Source organism: Phytophthora ramorum (assembly GCF_020800215.1).
Source record: "Phytophthora ramorum isolate Pr-102 chromosome Unknown Phyram_PR-102_s0022, whole genome shotgun sequence".
Classification (NCBI taxonomy): domain Eukaryota; phylum Oomycota; class Peronosporomycetes; order Peronosporales; family Peronosporaceae; genus Phytophthora; species Phytophthora ramorum.
In genome coordinates, this window is record NW_027150668.1 from 582,572 (window position 1) to 598,998 (window position 16,427).

General features: G+C 54.8%; 8 protein-coding genes across 8 annotated transcripts; 2 read left to right on the plus strand and 6 right to left on the minus strand.

Annotated features, from left to right (window-relative positions):
• Positions 1 to 23: 23 nt before the first annotated feature.
• KRP23_14788 (Chromosome transmission fidelity protein 18-like protein) lies at positions 24 to 2,953 on the minus strand (the record flags this gene model as incomplete). Its single annotated transcript, XM_067885653.1, has 4 exons — positions 24 to 241; positions 310 to 563; positions 653 to 2,301; positions 2,375 to 2,953. The coding sequence occupies 4 exons, from the start codon at positions 2,951 to 2,953 to the stop codon at positions 24 to 26; spliced, it is 2,700 nt and encodes an 899-aa protein (XP_067737301.1).
• Positions 2,954 to 3,093: 140 nt separating this feature from the next.
• On the minus strand, positions 3,094 to 4,448 carry KRP23_14789 (uncharacterized protein; the record flags this gene model as incomplete). The annotated part of the gene is made up of 6 exons (XM_067885654.1): positions 3,094 to 3,495; positions 3,563 to 3,592; positions 3,669 to 3,795; positions 3,865 to 3,998; positions 4,079 to 4,310; positions 4,399 to 4,448. 6 exons carry the CDS (start codon positions 4,446 to 4,448, stop codon positions 3,094 to 3,096), a joined length of 975 nt encoding a protein of 324 aa, XP_067737302.1.
• A 1,288-nt stretch (positions 4,449 to 5,736) lies between these two features.
• On the minus strand, positions 5,737 to 6,912 carry KRP23_14790 (N(6)-adenine-specific methyltransferase METTL4; the record flags this gene model as incomplete). The annotated part of the gene is made up of 2 exons (XM_067885655.1): positions 5,737 to 5,787; positions 5,851 to 6,912. The coding sequence occupies 2 exons, from the start codon at positions 6,910 to 6,912 to the stop codon at positions 5,737 to 5,739; spliced, it is 1,113 nt and encodes a 370-aa protein (XP_067737303.1).
• Positions 6,913 to 7,019: 107 nt separating this feature from the next.
• KRP23_14791 (Beta-glucosidase 32) lies at positions 7,020 to 8,765 on the minus strand (the record flags this gene model as incomplete). Its single annotated transcript, XM_067885656.1, has 1 exon — positions 7,020 to 8,765. The coding sequence occupies one exon, from the start codon at positions 8,763 to 8,765 to the stop codon at positions 7,020 to 7,022; it is 1,746 nt and encodes a 581-aa protein (XP_067737304.1).
• Positions 8,766 to 9,270: 505 nt separating this feature from the next.
• On the plus strand, positions 9,271 to 11,336 carry KRP23_14792 (3-deoxy-D-manno-octulosonic acid transferase; the record flags this gene model as incomplete). The annotated part of the gene is made up of 9 exons (XM_067885657.1): positions 9,271 to 9,418; positions 9,494 to 9,872; positions 9,943 to 10,135; positions 10,223 to 10,286; positions 10,363 to 10,589; positions 10,666 to 10,746; positions 10,812 to 10,860; positions 10,919 to 10,970; positions 11,066 to 11,336. 9 exons carry the CDS (start codon positions 9,271 to 9,273, stop codon positions 11,334 to 11,336), a joined length of 1,464 nt encoding a protein of 487 aa, XP_067737305.1.
• Positions 11,337 to 11,461: 125 nt separating this feature from the next.
• KRP23_14793 (Heterogeneous nuclear ribonucleoprotein 1) lies at positions 11,462 to 13,461 on the minus strand (the record flags this gene model as incomplete). The annotated part of the gene is made up of 6 exons (XM_067885659.1): positions 11,462 to 11,485; positions 11,548 to 11,960; positions 12,064 to 12,196; positions 12,271 to 12,496; positions 12,814 to 12,910; positions 12,978 to 13,461. The coding sequence occupies 6 exons, from the start codon at positions 13,459 to 13,461 to the stop codon at positions 11,462 to 11,464; spliced, it is 1,377 nt and encodes a 458-aa protein (XP_067737306.1).
• A 172-nt stretch (positions 13,462 to 13,633) lies between these two features.
• On the plus strand, positions 13,634 to 15,542 carry KRP23_14794 (uncharacterized protein; the record flags this gene model as incomplete). Its single annotated transcript, XM_067885660.1, has 4 exons — positions 13,634 to 14,883; positions 14,958 to 15,042; positions 15,116 to 15,228; positions 15,311 to 15,542. The coding sequence occupies 4 exons, from the start codon at positions 13,634 to 13,636 to the stop codon at positions 15,540 to 15,542; spliced, it is 1,680 nt and encodes a 559-aa protein (XP_067737307.1).
• Positions 15,543 to 15,637: 95 nt separating this feature from the next.
• KRP23_14795 (uncharacterized protein) lies at positions 15,638 to 16,371 on the minus strand (the record flags this gene model as incomplete). The annotated part of the gene is made up of 3 exons (XM_067885661.1): positions 15,638 to 15,763; positions 15,834 to 15,878; positions 15,943 to 16,371. The coding sequence occupies 3 exons, from the start codon at positions 16,369 to 16,371 to the stop codon at positions 15,638 to 15,640; spliced, it is 600 nt and encodes a 199-aa protein (XP_067737308.1).
• Between the last annotated feature and the right edge of the window lie 56 nt (positions 16,372 to 16,427).

Below are 16,427 nucleotides of genomic sequence, written 5' to 3' on the forward strand. Positions count from 1 at the left end.
GTGCAGCCAATCAGTTAGTGCTTTCATAATAAATCACGAACGTACACGGCTGTCTTGATGCCACACGTGTAGCCTTCGTTGAACTTGTAGCGCACCATGGAGTGCCCATGGGCATCGTTGGTACGCTGCTGCTTGAATTTCTCGTTCAGCTCTTCGTTGCGCTTTCGCTTGGCCTCTCGGTGTGCGAAGGCGAACGGGTTGCGCTTGCGCAGGGCCTCGTCCTTTTTCGCCAGCTCCACCTCTGTGATGCAGTATGATCCTTACAAGTGAGCAAAACGCGTGCGTACATACTATAATTCAGGGACGTACCGTTGAGCTCAGGGAGAACGTAGGAAGCCTTCGCAGCTTTCTCTTCTATAGTAGCCTCGGTCGATTTTTCGACAGTCACCACCTTGCTGCTGCTGCTGCCGTTCTGCTTCTTTGACGGCGCCGAGTGTTCACTCCGACGCATCTGTTCAAGCTCGACTTCGCGGGCAATCATTTTTCGTACAGTCAGCGGAAGCATGGATTGGTACGCTGCGCCGCCTTCATTGCTTTGGAACTCCACGAGTTCGTTCAGGGCCCTGAACACGGAAGACAACAGGAATCAAGAGGTAAGAAAGGGTCAACACGCGGACAAGGATACCAGCCAATGCATATGATAGGAACGTACGGCTCCAGCGCATAGTCTTCGCTACCGTCGGGCAAGTATTTGTGACGGAACGAGAGTCCCAGCGACGCCATGAGCTGAATTAGCCGCTCAATCATCACCTTTTCTTCCTTAGTCTGTAGTGCCGGGTTGATGCGGCGAATGTTCGGCGACAGATTCGCAACAAGCCACGGTACCACGTCCACAATCAGCACACTGGTGCTCATTCGCAAGATTGGCTGCAATTGTGCGCCCTCGGTCAGTGCCACGAGGATGTTCTCAGATCGATCGCGTCGCTTTTGAGCTTCAAATTGCGCTCGAGGGTACCCCACGCGCCGCCTAGAACTTGTGCAGCACGACGCGTGCGTGGCAATTGCAGCGAATGGAATATACGCTAGGAAAACAAACTGCTGTTCGGAGCGAGCACGATTTTCCCATTCGTCTGCAAGCCCAAGCCATTCGAACACGTCACAAATCTTGTTCATGGTAGGATCATTGAAGATCATCTTTGGCACGTTCTCGTCCAAACCATTTACCAACAGAGGGAAGTTTCCCAGAGATGCAACGGCCTCATCAATCTTCTCAGCCACAGGAACGTGTCCCTTGGCCGATTTTGAGCGTGACTCGTAAAACACAAGATCTAGGGCCTCAAACATGCCGTGAACGTGGTCTTTACGAGCAACCAGTCCGGTAGTTAGAGTCACGACAGCGGACTTGGTTTTTGCAGCTCCACGAGACTGGGTGCTTTGGAACTGCAGCGTGTTCAAGCAGTAGCGGACATCGTTGTCAGCACTGGAACAGAGAGCTGCTAGCGCACCAGTCGAAGCTTTGATGCCTTCGTTACGGCAAATGTACTTTAGGCGGGTGACAAGGCGTTGCTGGTGGGGCGTGTCCAACATGAAAATCTTGGCCATCTGGCGCAGTGGGCGCAATACAGACGCGTACAGGTCATTGCAGATGCAAATAAGCGGACGAGTCAGTGGGTGGCGATTCTTGGCTGCAATTTTCGGTCCTGCTTTCTTCTTTTGCAGAGGCGCGTTTGCAATTTCTTGAATGACTTCAATGGCAGATTTTCCATCCGATCCATTCATCGCGCCGTCGATTTCGTCCAGAATGATGCAGTTGGGTTTGCGCTCACCCCATATAGACTGCATCTCCATTGCGCTAATGATCTTGTTGCGTAGCAGCGATGCTGTGCGGTCATCACTTGCATTCACCTCGATAGGGTTGTAGCCTGCGTGGCGCGCTACGATGTTGGCCAACGTGGTTTTACCCGCTCCAGGCGGGCCACAAATCAGGATAATCTTGTTGATAGGCCGCTTGTCTTCCTCGTCATCGCCATCGGCGTTGTTGCCCCCTTGGTTATTGGACGGCCCTTGATTCCATGGAGATTTATTGACGAACGTTGTCGCCTTAGCAGGAGAAATAGGGTACGTGCTGGTGGTGCTGGTAGGGCGTTTCTTCTTTGGGAACACGAATCGATCCCACGACTTGATCCAGCTAAGCACTTCGCGATTCGTTCTCTCGTCACTCAGTAGATCCAGAAAACTCTTCGGTCTGTATCTATCAAGCCACAACACTGCGTTTGTCATGGAGGGTGATTCTTTGCTGGACGATCCAAGCTCCTGCAGCATAGCTTCGTCCTCTTTTGAAGCTGCTTCCACGATTTCCATCTGCTCAAACGCAAGGCTCTCTCGTAAGATACATCGACCCAATATTACACCACAGCAACCACCATCAACCTACCCGCTCAATTGCCTCCATCATTTCCTTAATGGGGACGAGTGTTGACGCGGCACTGCGAACCGGACTGGATGTGACCTGCTTGGAGCTCTGTCGCTTCTTACGCAGGAACATCCGCTTGCCATCGTTCAGCACGATTGGCAGCGAGTCCACGTCAATAGGCGGACGACTGTACAGATACTCGGCTGTAGTAGTATCCACCGTCGACACTGCTGCCTGCTTCTCTTTGCGCGCAACATGCTCGAGCCGCGGCTCGGCGTTCTCCATCGTGACGCCGTCTGAATCGTCGTCTTCGCCCAATAGCGTCGCGCATCGAGCAAGTACTCGGTCCAATCGATTCTGCGCCTTTTCCAGGCCGTCATCGGCCCTCTCAACAGAATCGTTACCGCTTGGAGGCTGCTGAGTGACCGGAGGTGGTGTAACAGGCTGCTGCTGTTGACTCCCCTGCGTCTGACGCTGCTCGAAGGCCTCCATAGCGCGCATCTCCTCCTCTACAGCCTCCATCTCGTGCGCGTGCATGACCTCCCACTCGTCCACCTCATCGATTTCCTGCTCGTACGCGTAGATGTCCGCGTCCGTCATGGTCACCAGCTCGCTATCGGAGCTTTATGCAATGAAATGAGCGCGAACCACTGCTATTGGTCAAAATATTATTTACTTTCTTAAGTACGTAACATACAGTAAAATTCGGCAGTTGAAGTGATCGATAAATAACTTGCGAGCTAAAATGGCGGCAGCCCGGGCCTCTCGGGAGGCGGTGACTGTCTCCGCTCCAGTGTTCGCGCGAGGTCGTTGAACTCGTCCACAGTAGTCTGGAGCTCGTTCTCGCACGCAGCCAAAATCTCCGACCGTCGGCGCTGCACTTCACTCGTGACGGCCAGCGTGTCTAAACGTGCGAACCCTTGCTCCTTCAGCATGTCACCGAGAAGCGCCTCGGTCTGCTTTAGAACGTCAGTGCTCTTTGAAACAGTGTACGGGATCGCCACGGGGTCGTGCAGATCGAACGATCGGGCGTACAGATCGTTTGACAGCTCCTCGGCGACTTCCTGCAGCTTGAGCATGTGCGCCTCGTAAACTTTATCTCGACGCTCCAGCTCCTCGATACGTTCATTTGTGCGAAGTAACTGCAATGCATCGCCCATTAGTCGGTCATAATTATGTTACGGTAATCCTTAGCATCAGCGAAAGTACCTGCTGTGTCAGCTTTTCGTTCGCATGGCGCTAATACAAAATCGCAATGACCGCATCAGTCACAACAGGAATTCATGGATATCGATGTCCAATACAGCGCACCGACCATATTAGTTAGCCGGCTTTTCGTAACCAGGCTTTCATTCAGCACCATGGGCAGTCCAGTAGATCGAACGAGCATTCGTTCTCGCTTCCACCGGCGCTGGCGTACTCTAGCATTCATCGTCTGTTCACTGCCGACATACGGGCATTCAGACTTCGCACACCTCCCCAACCCTAGCGAGCTGAATCCACCCACTTACCTCCGATGCAGTTGATTGACGTCACGTAGCTGTTCCCACGACTCTGCATAAGTCCACCCATTTTCATCTGTGTGAGAGTGAATATCGCAGCGCCAATTCGACACCCACTCCCAGTTCGACGAAGGGAGCTCCATCTACGGCAGCCAGCACAGAGGACACCGCGGCTCAGTCAACAAACTGCCACTACCTCCCTACACTCCTGGAGGTATGATACCTCGCTGAACCGTGCTTCCTCGCCATTGGCCCGACACAGAACAGGCAGCTCGGCCCTCGAGACGCGCATGGCGGAGCCCCGCAGCGCCAAGTTTTGGTTCTCGAACAGCTCCTCCTCCACGCAGTGCAGGTCCGGGACGTTTCTGGGGTTATGACAGAAGCATCTGGCGCTCCTGGTGGAGGCGAGTTCGTCCTGATAGCGTTGCACCAACTGCTCCATGGCCTGCAGCTCGCTACGCAGCAGCACAACTACGAGTCAGCGATCCGTTTTGGGCTCCTGCCAACCTTCCATACAGTACACAATTCAGCGGTCAATCGAACCTGCGCAGCACGTCGCACTCGGCTTCTAGCTGCTTCTCCCGCTTATTCATGGCCGACGAGATCGCAGGATCCCCGCTCAAGACGAGTCAGAGTGGCACTTCTGCAAGCATTTCTGGTGTATCCGCTTGACGACATGCGCGTTTCAACCAATCCGCTTCGGTATTGCATCTGATTCGTCGAAATAGATTAACGTAATTACGCGTTTTTACGAAACATTTTGGCCAGTGAATTCGCGGCGCCACGCGACCAATCGATTGTTTGGCGGAGCACCTAGACAGTTACAGAGTCATTTGTAAACTCACCAGGGTCAACAGCAGTCAAGAACAGGAAGCGAAGGCGTGAGCGACGATGTGGGGCTTTTACCAGGTTTTCTCAAGTGATTACACAATCAGATGACGAGTCTGAGGACGACGAGCGTCTTATTGCATTGCGTTCTGCCGTGCTCCTAGACGACTCAGACTCCCAATGTGAAGAACATTTCGAGGCATTTGTATGATGAGACCGACCGTTGTATTGTTGCGTGTTTTGTGTGTGGGGCGCCTGTCAATGATGTATCAAAATATTTGCTACTCTCGATATGCCTTCGGGTATTGTGACGACATTTATTTATCACCAAGATCACTGAGACGGCCTCAATCATAATGTAGTGTGTTCAATCGAAAGGCAGTGACGAATGCTATAGGGACATCTGAGATGCAGAAGAGATGTAGTGTCTCTTTTGCCTGAAGATAGCGCATAGTGGAATCTCATTACCTGAGCCTTTTAACCACCTGTAGTATTTGTGTTCATAGCAACCAAAGTGTCAAATTCTCGCCGTTCATTCCCCGTGAGCAGTAGAAGCCGAATCTTTGGGACACAAACTTCGCGCGGGGATGGTGTTGGTGCGCAGATCCTTCTCTTTATGAAGAAGGCAGCAGCAGAAATGTTGTTGAGCGGGCTAAAGTCTCTGTGTGGACATATCAAACTATCGTTTCTTTGTTTTGCACGTACAATACTTGTAGCCTCATACGGTACTTTTCAATTGAGGCGTGTATTCAAGCTGGCATCTTTTTGCAACCGGATCAATTAGTGGTGAGCTTCACCAGCGTTGCATTGTACTTTGGCACCAGAGTCTTTGTGTACCAAGCACTTTTTAATACGCTCCCATTCACATCTGAGTGACGCTATCGCACGTCAGAGCTTAGTACTGGACCAAGCGAAGCACCAGCGTGTACGGCCTCAATAAGGCCGTACACGATGAGGAACTTCACAGATGCGAAGGACATCGTTCACAAATCAACCACCGACTGGGTTGCCTTCTCCTTGCTCGTGAACGGCGACACCACCGAAGTCTCCGCGTCACTCAGCGCCGCACCGGTGGAACATTTTGCTTGATTGAAACTTGAGCACCTGTCATAGTAAAAGAAATGTTAGCACAACCACCCAAGGTTCGAAGCCAAAATCGAGACCGACCTCGTTTCCTACGCTTGTCCAGTACGGCCGCAGCTCGCGCGCGAAGAGCTCTGCCTTCTTGTCTGTCCTGGAGATAATGTCTTCATCGAAAAAACACTCTGGTGGTGGCTTCCACGAGTGGCGCAAAGGAATGCTCAGTACAACTCGCATCTGCTCGCCAAGCCGTTGTCGCAGTAGCTTCTCGTGGTGTGGGTCCTTCGCACGGTACGCAACGACTAACGTTTCAACAGGCAGGCGATGCGTAGAATCTAACGGAGTCACAAGCTCGCCGTCCTTGCAGAGCTTCAACCAATACCAGCACGCGTGGAACGTGAAGCCCCACGAAGGCAGAGCTTGCTCGCGAAGATACGCCATGTAGCGTGGCCGGTTGGTCACCCACACCGCTAGGATGCATTCATCCAAATCCGCAATGTGTGGGACGTCTACTTTGAGCAGCTCCGTGTGGTCAAACATGTCGTAGCGCTTCCCACGCGATACGCTCTTGTTCTGCCATGGCGGATCCATCACTATCAGTTTGTGCCTCGCGAGCTCCAGTTGGTGGAGCTCGCGCACGTCGCACTGGGCGAAGCTACACCATGCCGGCAGAACAACCCTGGCATTATCCACAGCAGCGACTCGCACATGATCCGCCTCGTTGCAGTACACTTTGCCGCCATCAAGTGCTGTTGCATTCGACATCTCCGGCACTGAAGCCACCACATCGGGCGTCTTCGACCTGTCATCTCCAAAACTCGGCAGGAAGTCTCTCAGCACGAATCGAGCACCTCCAAAGCGGTCGAATGCCCCCTGCAGTACACTTCGAGCTCCATTACTCAGCGGCACAAACTTTCCCTGCATCGTGAGCTCGTCGAGCCGCTCCGCCCGTCGCCGAGCTGCCGTCTCTCGCTTGCGCTGACGACGCGCTGCAGCCGCCGACATTTTCTCTAGAGACTGCGCACTACCGGTTGGCCGGACGAACGCGCTCGATGGGGCCTGTAACGAGTCCTCCCGCAGGTGTACCTGTCCTGCGTAATAGCCGTTCACAAGCGCTGCATGATTGACACACGACACCTTGGGTTCCATTGGTTTAGTTCGCACTATTGCAATACATTGTAGCACATTTTTGTTGTTAACAAGTATTGATTCCAACCCACTATCAACAAGCATGTTGACCCTAGTAGTCGTTCGCTTCAGTTGGCGGAGAAGCGCGGGATGACCGCGTATCCCTGACGACGTCGCCACGTTGCGGCGAGCATGGCAGCGCCGACGACAGCGATCGCCATGCCGGCCGGCAGCAGCCCGCTCCTCAAGCTTGTACCTGGGACCGACAGTTCCTGCCTCGTTGTAGCTCTCATGGCGATGGCGGCAGTCTCATCTGCCTGACTCAACTCGTCAAGGCAGCCCGTAGAAGCCAACTTGCTGAACCACTTGGCGGACGGACGCGCGATCCGCTCCAAGTCCGTCGGCTTGGGCTCGTAGCCCTCCACGGATCCGGTCTGCGCCGTAAAATTGACATAGTAAAGGCCGAAGCGAGGGCCGTACGAACCCCACTCGTAGTTGTCGAGGAAGCTCCAGGCCGTGTAGCCGATGACAGGGATTTTCTCCTCCACAACCGCCTTGTAGACCTGCTCCGTGTACGACTGGAAGAACCAAAGCTGATCCAAGTTCTCGACCTCATCGTTGCCGCACCAACCGTTCTCCGTCAGCAGGATTTCCGCCGACGGGTCCTTGGCGTGCATCCACTTTATTGTTTGCAAATATCCAGGAGGGAAAGCCGTGTACGACTTGCAGTAGTTGTTGCCCTGGCTGTCCTGTAGTCCCGGGCGCGATCCAGGTACAATGTGAGTGTCGTCCACGCCCTTGTCCTGTCCGAAGCCCACGTGGAGCGATGAGCACGGCGTGTTGGACGTCTCAGAGTCGCAGTCCGTGATTGCACGCGAGTAATAGTGGTTAAGCATGAACACGTCGTACGAACCCTTGAGGACGGCAGCCTGTTCAACTGTGAATCGAGGCAGACGATCACCAACTCGCTCGCGCATGACGGGCGGGTAGTCGCCCGTAGTGAGAGGCAGCAGCCACCAACCAAACTCGAAGTTCATCGCGCGTTCTGTAGCCTCGACATCCTTCGGGTTGCTTGCGTCCAAGGGGTAGAATTGGTTGGCGTTGAGAACGATTCCGATGCGTGCTTTGGGCTGGATAACTCCGCCAGACTTGAGCTCGCGGAACTTTTGCACGGCGTACGCGTGCGAGAGCAATACTTTGTGCGCCACCTCGTAGACCAGTGTGGGGGAGTCGTGCAATCCCGGCGGATGCAGTCCGGTGTTGTAGCCGTACACGACAAAGGACAGTGGCTCGTTGAACGTCGTCCAGAAGTCCACCTTGCCGCCGAACTCGTTGTAGAGCAACGTCGAGTACTGCACGAAGTGGTCGATGATATCCGGGTTGAGCCAACCCTGCGGGGTCAGCTCGTTGTGGAGCTCTGTGGGCAGGTCCCAGTGGTAGAGCGTGAGGATGGGGGAAATGCCGTTTTCAACCAGCTTGTCGAGGAGCGCGTGGTAGAAGACCAGGCCCGGGGCATTGGGCTGCATGCGACGCGTCTCCGGGTCCCAGTTCATCACGCGCGACCACGAGACGGAGAAGCGGAAAGACTGCAGCCCTGTTTCCACCATGAGCTTAATGTCGTCCGCGTAGCGATGGTAGAAGTCGTCGGCGACATTGGCGCACTCGAAGCCGGGTTGTTCGCGACAAAAGTCGTCCCAGATGCTGGGCGTGCGTCCGTCCTCGCTCCAAGCGCCTTCCACCTGGTACGACGCAGTGGCCGATCCGAATAGGAAATCGGCGGGGAAACAGCGCGGTTCAGAGGCGGTCGCGCCGCAGGAGAGCAGAGCTGCAGAACAGCCTGCAGCAGCGAGTCCGATGCGATTAAGCAGCCACATAACGATTGTCTCGGAGGTGGCAACTTCAGAAGTGAGAGTTTTTCACGTAGACGATCGCAGCGGCTAGAAGTTGAAGGAGCAAGATGATGAGTGTGATAACGCTTGCCAGGTGCATCCACGCATCAATCTCATCAGCGATCACATGTTGGCTCGACGATGTCTCGCTGAAGATGTGAACGACATCGATATCAAGCATTGCTTGCGAAGAATCGATCGAGCTCTGCTCTTGGGCAGTGCACACGTCAAACTTCAACCACGCGGCAAAGTGGTGGCAATGGAAAAAATTATAAGTGACCCTTCTACATGCTCGTGCTATCGACGTGGTGGTGGTGTGTGGTGATGGTGTGTGTAGGGGGGGGGGGGGGGGGTATTGGCGATTATCAATTATTCATGTGTTACATTTTCGCATTTCGTACCTTTATTTTGATAAATGTATTCATCTAATTAAATTAATTGTCCGAAATCCAAACACTTTCAAAACAAATTTGTGCAGCTAACTCACTCGATGTCGCCCACGACGCTGCTCGCCATGTACCATGGACTGTGGAATGCGTCCATGCCTTTTGTGTCATGGTATGTACGCCGAAAGGACCTGCGCCGACTAGTACCGAGTGCTGTTACCGCTGAGCGATTTGGTCGCAGTGAACCACCAGGTAAACCGTGACAACCGCTTGACTTTGAATGGGCATTGACAATTGTTGCATTTGTCGGTGTCTGGGGCGTTGCAGAACATTGGCGCAAGAACCAGGGCGTTGCAGGTGACAAGGAAGACTGGTTCACGCTGTGGATCCACGGAGCTTCAGTGGGGGAGTGTCTGTCGGCGCTGCCGTTGGTGGAATTGGCTCTGAGCCACAAACTGGATCGAGCGTTGGCCCCGTCAACTGTAGGGGCGAAGAGGAAGATACGGGTGGTGATGTCGACAACTACAACTGCAGCGCGACAGGTTGTCACAGAGCGGTTGAAAGAGGTGAGGCTCCTGCAGGTCGTTCGTCTGTCCAAAACGCCGCCGTTGACTAATCGCCGACAGAACGAGGACGCCGTGTGTGTCTTGGCGCCACTCGACCATCCCGAGTGTGTTAGGCGATTTTATGACGCCTGGCAACCAGAGTATGACCCCGTTTTGTTGGGAGTTTAATGTGGGGCGAGTGTTCGCTAGGCTAACGGTGCGTTTTGACAGTGCGGGGATATGGATCGAGTCGGAGTTATGGCCTACGCTGATTACCGAGGCAGCTCGACGTGGTATTCGTATTGGACTTCTTAATGGTCGGATGTCGGCTCAATCGTTCCGTTTGTGGAGTTTGCCGGGGTTGCATGCGGTTTCGAAAAGCGTTGTGGGCTTGTTCTCGCTGGTGCTTTGTCAAGACGAACAAGTGAGCTCTGCCGTCTTGTCACCCCGCTTGCTGGCTGTATTAAGCTTAATTTTTAAAACTCGCACTATTACGCTCTCTATTGTATAGAACCGAAAACGATTCGAGTATCTTGGCGCACAAGGTGCCCACACCGCGCTCAATCTCAAGTTTGGTACGATAATCACGTCATGATCGTCGAGTCGAGTCGAGTCGATCAATCTCATGACTCATCAGCGTATATTATACAGCTTCTTCGCGCTTGGTCGGCGATGAGATAGCAGTAACGACACTGCGGCGCGCGATTGGATCCCGCCCTGTATGGGTTGCTGCCAGCACTCACGATGGTGAAGAGGCCATGATGGCAGAAGTGCACGCAGAACTCTCCAAGCGTCTCAGAGGCCACAAACTACTCACGGTGATCATCCCCCGCCACCCTGCTCGCACGTCTTCCATCATGGAACAAATTCATCGCAAGGTACGCCTGAGCACGTGTGTTCCTGTGAGTTTCTGTGATTCTGGTAACATTTCGCTGGTTGGCTCGAAATGGTCAGTTCCCTAGGGTTTCAATTGGTTTACGCTCTCGAGTCGGCTTACCTGCAAGTGCAAACGATGTTTTTGTTGTCGACACGATAGTAAGAGCATTACGTTGGCTGAATTGTGGCGTAGCATTGATCTTCGTTTCATACATGCACTACAGGGCGAAACAGGTTTGTTTTATGAAGCCATTTCAACCGCAGTGATAGGAGGTAAGACTTGTGAAGGCAGACGTGATGATTTCTTCTCACGCATGGATGCTTTGTACAGGCACCTTTGTGAAGCGCGGTGGTCACAACCCAATCGAGCCATTACGAGCAGGGTACGCGCAACTCTGTGTCAATGCCAATAGTAGCTTGCTCCCGTTTCTTGTTCTTGTGTCAACCTGGAGACTGACATTGTTTCTCTTGCCGACAGCTGCCACGTGTTAATGGGCCCTCACATGGAAAACTTCACGGACATTCTGCAGCAGCTCAATCAACAGTCTTCAGCATCAGAAGCTCTTCGGTCGGTAAGCAGTCCGAAAGAGCTTATTACAGCGTTGGAAGCTCGCCTCAAGCTTCTCGACGGTGCAGAGTCGAAAATCGATCAGAGAACGCAGCTGACGCGAGCGATGGCCGACCTCACAGTGTCAACGCTCTCGTTGCACGAAGTACGGCTGATCAGTTGGTTAGTAAACGACAAGTAATGAAGAAGTTTGCTCCCGAGTCGCAAATATCACGAATAACGCGGCGGCAGGGTGAAAAAAGTATTGATTTGCAACAGGTACGAGCTGGAGGTGGCGAAGGCCAAAGCAGCAGACACGCAGCCATCTTAGCCGGAAGCGGACAGACAGTGCTAGGATGGAATCGTAGATCCTCTGTCTTTGCTTTCTCGTTGCGTGGATGCTTAATACGGACGGTATCGGTCCGATCGTCCACCAGAGCCTCCTTGAGCACCGCCAGCACCACCTCCCTGGCGGTAGCCGCCACCGTAGCCGTAGCCCCCAGCAGGTGCCTGGCCGCTCTGACCAGCTCCTCCTTGACCAGCAGCTTCCTCGCCGTATCCTCCTTCTTCCCCACCTGCACCGCCTTCACGGCCGGCACCAGCACCGGCACTCTCGCCACCAGCACCGTAGCCGCTGTAGCCTCCATATCCACCGTAGCCGCCGCGACCACCATAGCCCCCGTAGCCCCCATAGCCATAGCCAGCATACGACTGAGGGTATCCTCCGTACGCGGCAGCACCGTAGCCAGCAGCACCGTAGCCAGCAGCACCGTAGCCAGCACCACCATAGCCGCCACCATAGCCTCCTCCGTAGCCACCTCCATAGCTGCCAGCGCCATAGCCACCACCATAGCCGCCGCCACCACCACCGCCACCACGGCCTCCGCCTCCTCCTCCTCGCCAACTTCCACCGCGACCACGGCCCCCACCGTAACCGTAGCCCCCGCCGCCGCCGCCGCCAGCACCACCGCCAGCACGAGCCTCCTTGGGCTCGGCACGCTTAATCTCGACGACCTTACCGTGAATTTCATGACTCTTGCTAATCACTTCGGCCACTGATGCCTGGGAAGAGGAAGGGACAACACACAAAGGTTAGCTGGTTGAAAAGCATGAGCTGCAGTCGCGTTCCAACGCACCTCATCCTCAAAGGTAATAAAACCGAAACCTCGCGAACGCTGGGTGTCGCGGTCGATCATCACAACAGCGTCCGTAATCTTGCCGTACTCCTCGAAGTAGTGACGGAAGTCCTGTTCAGTCACGGTAGGGGCAAGGCCACCCACGAAGATTTTCTTCTGCTCCGTGTAGCCACCGCCGCCCCCACCACCGCCGCCCCCGAATCCACCGCGTCCGCCGCGGAAATCGCTACACATCAGATTGGAGCACTGCAGGTTAGTCTAGGCTGTCATCTCACAAGCAAGGCAAGGTCGGTCGCCCCGGACTACTTGTACGCCAGAGCCCTTCCACAGGAGTGGACGGAGAAGGGCTGGATGGAGAGAGCGAGGATCGCGCGAGGTGACTCCAGAATGAGCAAACGCCATTCGATCGTGTTGAGTAGGATTTCTTCTCGTCCTGGTGTTCCTGTTGCTCTCCCTGCCTTCCTTCCTGCCCTTCTTCTGTCTGTCTCCCTCCTTTTATCTTCCTCCCACAATAAATACTCTTGTCTCGGGTCAAATACTAACCTCGAGCCAGGTGCCGTCCTCTCTCTGGGGATCGCGCGCTTCACTTCCACCGACCGGCCGTCCAGCGTATGCGTCTCATCCAGCACGCGGTCAATAGCTGCAGCGACGACACAAGTCAGCCAACAGACCCTCCAAACATTCCATCATAAACAAACTCCCCGTACCTGATGCATCCGCAAACGTGACAAAGCCGAAGCCGCGCGGCTGGCCCGTGTACTTGTCCTTCATGAGCGCGGCGTCCGTAAGCTCTCCGTACTTGCCAAAGTGCTGGCGCAGCGTGTCCTCCGTTGTCTCCCACGACACGCCACCAATAAAGAGCTTGCCGGGCTGAGGGCCGTCGCGTGGGCCGCCTCCGTGGTGCTCCATCTGCTGCTGCGGGTGCTGGCCGCTGCTCTGTCCGTAGTCCGCGTATCCCTCGAGGTGCTGCGGCTGCTGCTGATGCTGCTGGGCCTGGACCGGAAGCTGTTGCTGCTGCGGCTGGTGCGCGTCCAGATCGTCTGGGTTGCCGGCCAGCGCGCGGATCTCGTCGTCATCCTCGGCCTCGTGGGTCGCTGCCGCCGGCTGGTTGTCGCCCGCGGGCGTATGCTGGTTGCTGACTGCGTCCGCCGCCGGCTCCTCCTGCTCGTATACGACGCCCAGCCCCTCCATAGACGATGAATGTCCCCGTTAGCCTTTTCGAAATGTATTGCCCCCCAGTGCTTCCCTCCACTCCCTCGCGGGCAGGAGGACGTCAGCAACTGGCTGAAAAGATATATTTTCAGCCAATGAAAAGAGACGTTCGAAACGACGGACTGCAAGTTGCACTTGACATTCACTCCTCATGGACTGCAATGCCGAGTGGCTCGCGGTGCTGGAGCGCCAGCAGCAGGAGATTGAGCTGCTGCGACAGGAGCTGACGGCTCGCGACGGTGGCCCCTTGGGGAGACGCGGCAGTGACGCCAGCACCGCGAGTAGCGTGGCGTCGCTGGCGTTCTCGGTCCTGTCCATGCGAGACGACGCGCTGCCGATGGACAACGAGCGCTACGCCGCCATCTGCGACAAGATGGAGCGTATGCGCGCGGCGCTGGTCATGAGAGGCGCTAAGCTGCAGAAGGCGCGCGCCCGGCGCAGTGAGGCGAACAAGGAGGCGGAGAGTCTACGGGCAGCAATGGAGCAGCTGCGGTCCCAGGTGGAGGCGCAGCGCGCGCAGCTCGCCGCATCTCAGGACGCAGTAGACCAGGCGGTGGACACTGCGGCCCAGGCGCTCGTGAAGAACGACCTGCTGGTCGCGGAGCTGAATAATCTTCGAGAGACGGACGCCGTGCTGTGTCAAGACGTCCGCGCGCGAACCATTGATATGAAGGCGGCAGAAGCTACTCGAGATGAGATACAGGAGCAGTTGCAGCTTGCGCAGCAGGAGACAACGCGACTAACAACGGACATGCGAGTGTTGCAGAACGCACTTCAGAGAGTCCAGCAAGAGCTGATTGCCATGCAAAAGTGGGATTCGGAGGGGAAGGAGCTGCAAGTCCAGAGCCAAATGCAGCAGCAGCGCATGAGGGAGTTGGACCGCACTGTTCAGCAGCAAATGGCGCAAGTGCAACTACAAACCAGGCTCATTGACCAGCAAAACCAGCAGATCCAGCAGCTCAAAGAGGAACAGGTTGTGGCGGAGCGAAGTTCTGCCATTGAGCGTGCTGAAGATCAGAGGCACGCAGCGCACTTGCTCAAGAACAACATTGCATTGCAACATGAGCTAGAATGTGAGCAGACGCGTAGGCGAAAGCTAAACGAACAGGTAAGCGAAGCGTCGGAGACATCCCAACTACTTGGCGAGGAATTGCTTCAGACCAAGCTGGTGATCAGAGAGCGAGATCGACTACTACAGCAGCGTGGTGAAAAGTATTGTGAACTCGTTAACGCGTACCGAGGATTAGGGCGTCATGCTCAATCGTTAGAGTCATCGGAGCGGGAGCTAGTGTCTGTACTCATCCCGAGCAAGAAGCGATTAGCGCTTCTTCAGGACACGTTAACGCGGTTCTGCTACGAGCTGGAGGGTGTGAGCAAGCAAATGGTGACAAGTCGCAATCGGTTGGTGATGCTGGTGTACGATCGGACAGTTTGTCTGGGCTGCGACTGATGTGTTATGTTTTTTTCTTCTAAAGTGAGGTTTCGCTGGGGCGGGCGTTGCGTGAGTACGGGAAGAGAAATCGAAAACTTCAGGCGAGTGTGATTGCTGCCCGACAACAGGTGAGCCCTTTATCATAATTAAGGCTGCGCAAACTCGTCAAGAGATGACAATGACCTGACGACTCAGTTGCAGCTCCACAACGTTGTGAGCGCTTTTCGAAGCAGTGAGAGGCGCAAGGAACAGGCAATCTCGGCGAGCTGGAATCTCAAACGCGATTTGGTGCTCGAACGCTGCCAACGAACAGAGTATGTCTGCACAGCTTGTAAATGGATTTGTACCGTTTCATCGACTCAATCTTTGTTGTATTTCGCGTATTGTCTGTCTCAGCCTTGTTCAGCAGTGCAAGGAGCTGGAAAGTTGTTTGGATTCCTGCCAAAGCTCTGCATCGGAAACCCAGGCGCGCGCTGAAGGGCTCGAAAAGGACAACGGTGTGCTGCAACACGCTGTCAAACAACTCGTAGCGTATGCTCGGGAGCTCATGAGTTCTCAAGAGTCACTCCAACGAGAGCTCACCAAGCTCGAAATTACAGGCAGACGGCAGCCAGCTGTATATGGTTAGCCACAACGACCAAAGAAGAATGGCTTCACTGTGCAGTGCTGCAAAGCTTAAATTGAAGAAGACACGTAGGCGGCAACAGCACCATTCAACGGAATCTAGACGCTCTCCATGACGATGCTGGGTAGGTACGCGCTGCCTCCCTTCATCAGTCTAATGGAGTGCTGCAGGTTTCTCAGTCGGTCAATCAGACCCTTCATCACCAGGTTTCTCTCGTACACCTCCTGCTCACCAGCAACCGCACACAGGGTCAGCTCACAGCTCACTCACATCATAAGCCTAGCCGCGTCTCACCTTGCGCAGTTGATTTCTCCTTTGCACAAGTTTCGCCGTAGCATCCTGCAATATTCACCAACATTATCAAAGTACAACCCAGACTTCAATTTGTTGAACCAAAACTTACCTTGTCATCCTGCAGTTCGGTCTTCGTCTCCACCTCCTTCACGGCTTCCAGCAGCTCGGAACTGATCTTCATGTACTGGTTCTTGAGCGCCGCAATCTTCGTGTACGTGTCCTGGATCTCCTCGGGCGAGTACGGCATCACAATGGGGTGGCCCTGACCGCCTGCGTGGGCGTGAGGTCCTGCGAATCCCGCGGCTAGACCGTTCACGTCAGGATGCACTTCGTCCTGCGGTGTCTCGGCCTCGGCGGGGGATCGCGGGGGCGAGCCGGGCACGGCCACGTCGGCGGCGAATAGCTTGGAGCTGGGCCGGAGCGGCGGCTTCAGGTTCATGTACTTGGTCTCCTCCAGCACGTGGTAGGCGATGGCCAGCAAGTGCGACAGCATCTGCTGGCCATTCTTGGTGAGCTGGGAGCTGGCCTGCTCGTCCATTATTATGAAAATGAAACTTATCGTGCGAAATATCATGTTATGTAGTTTACGTAATA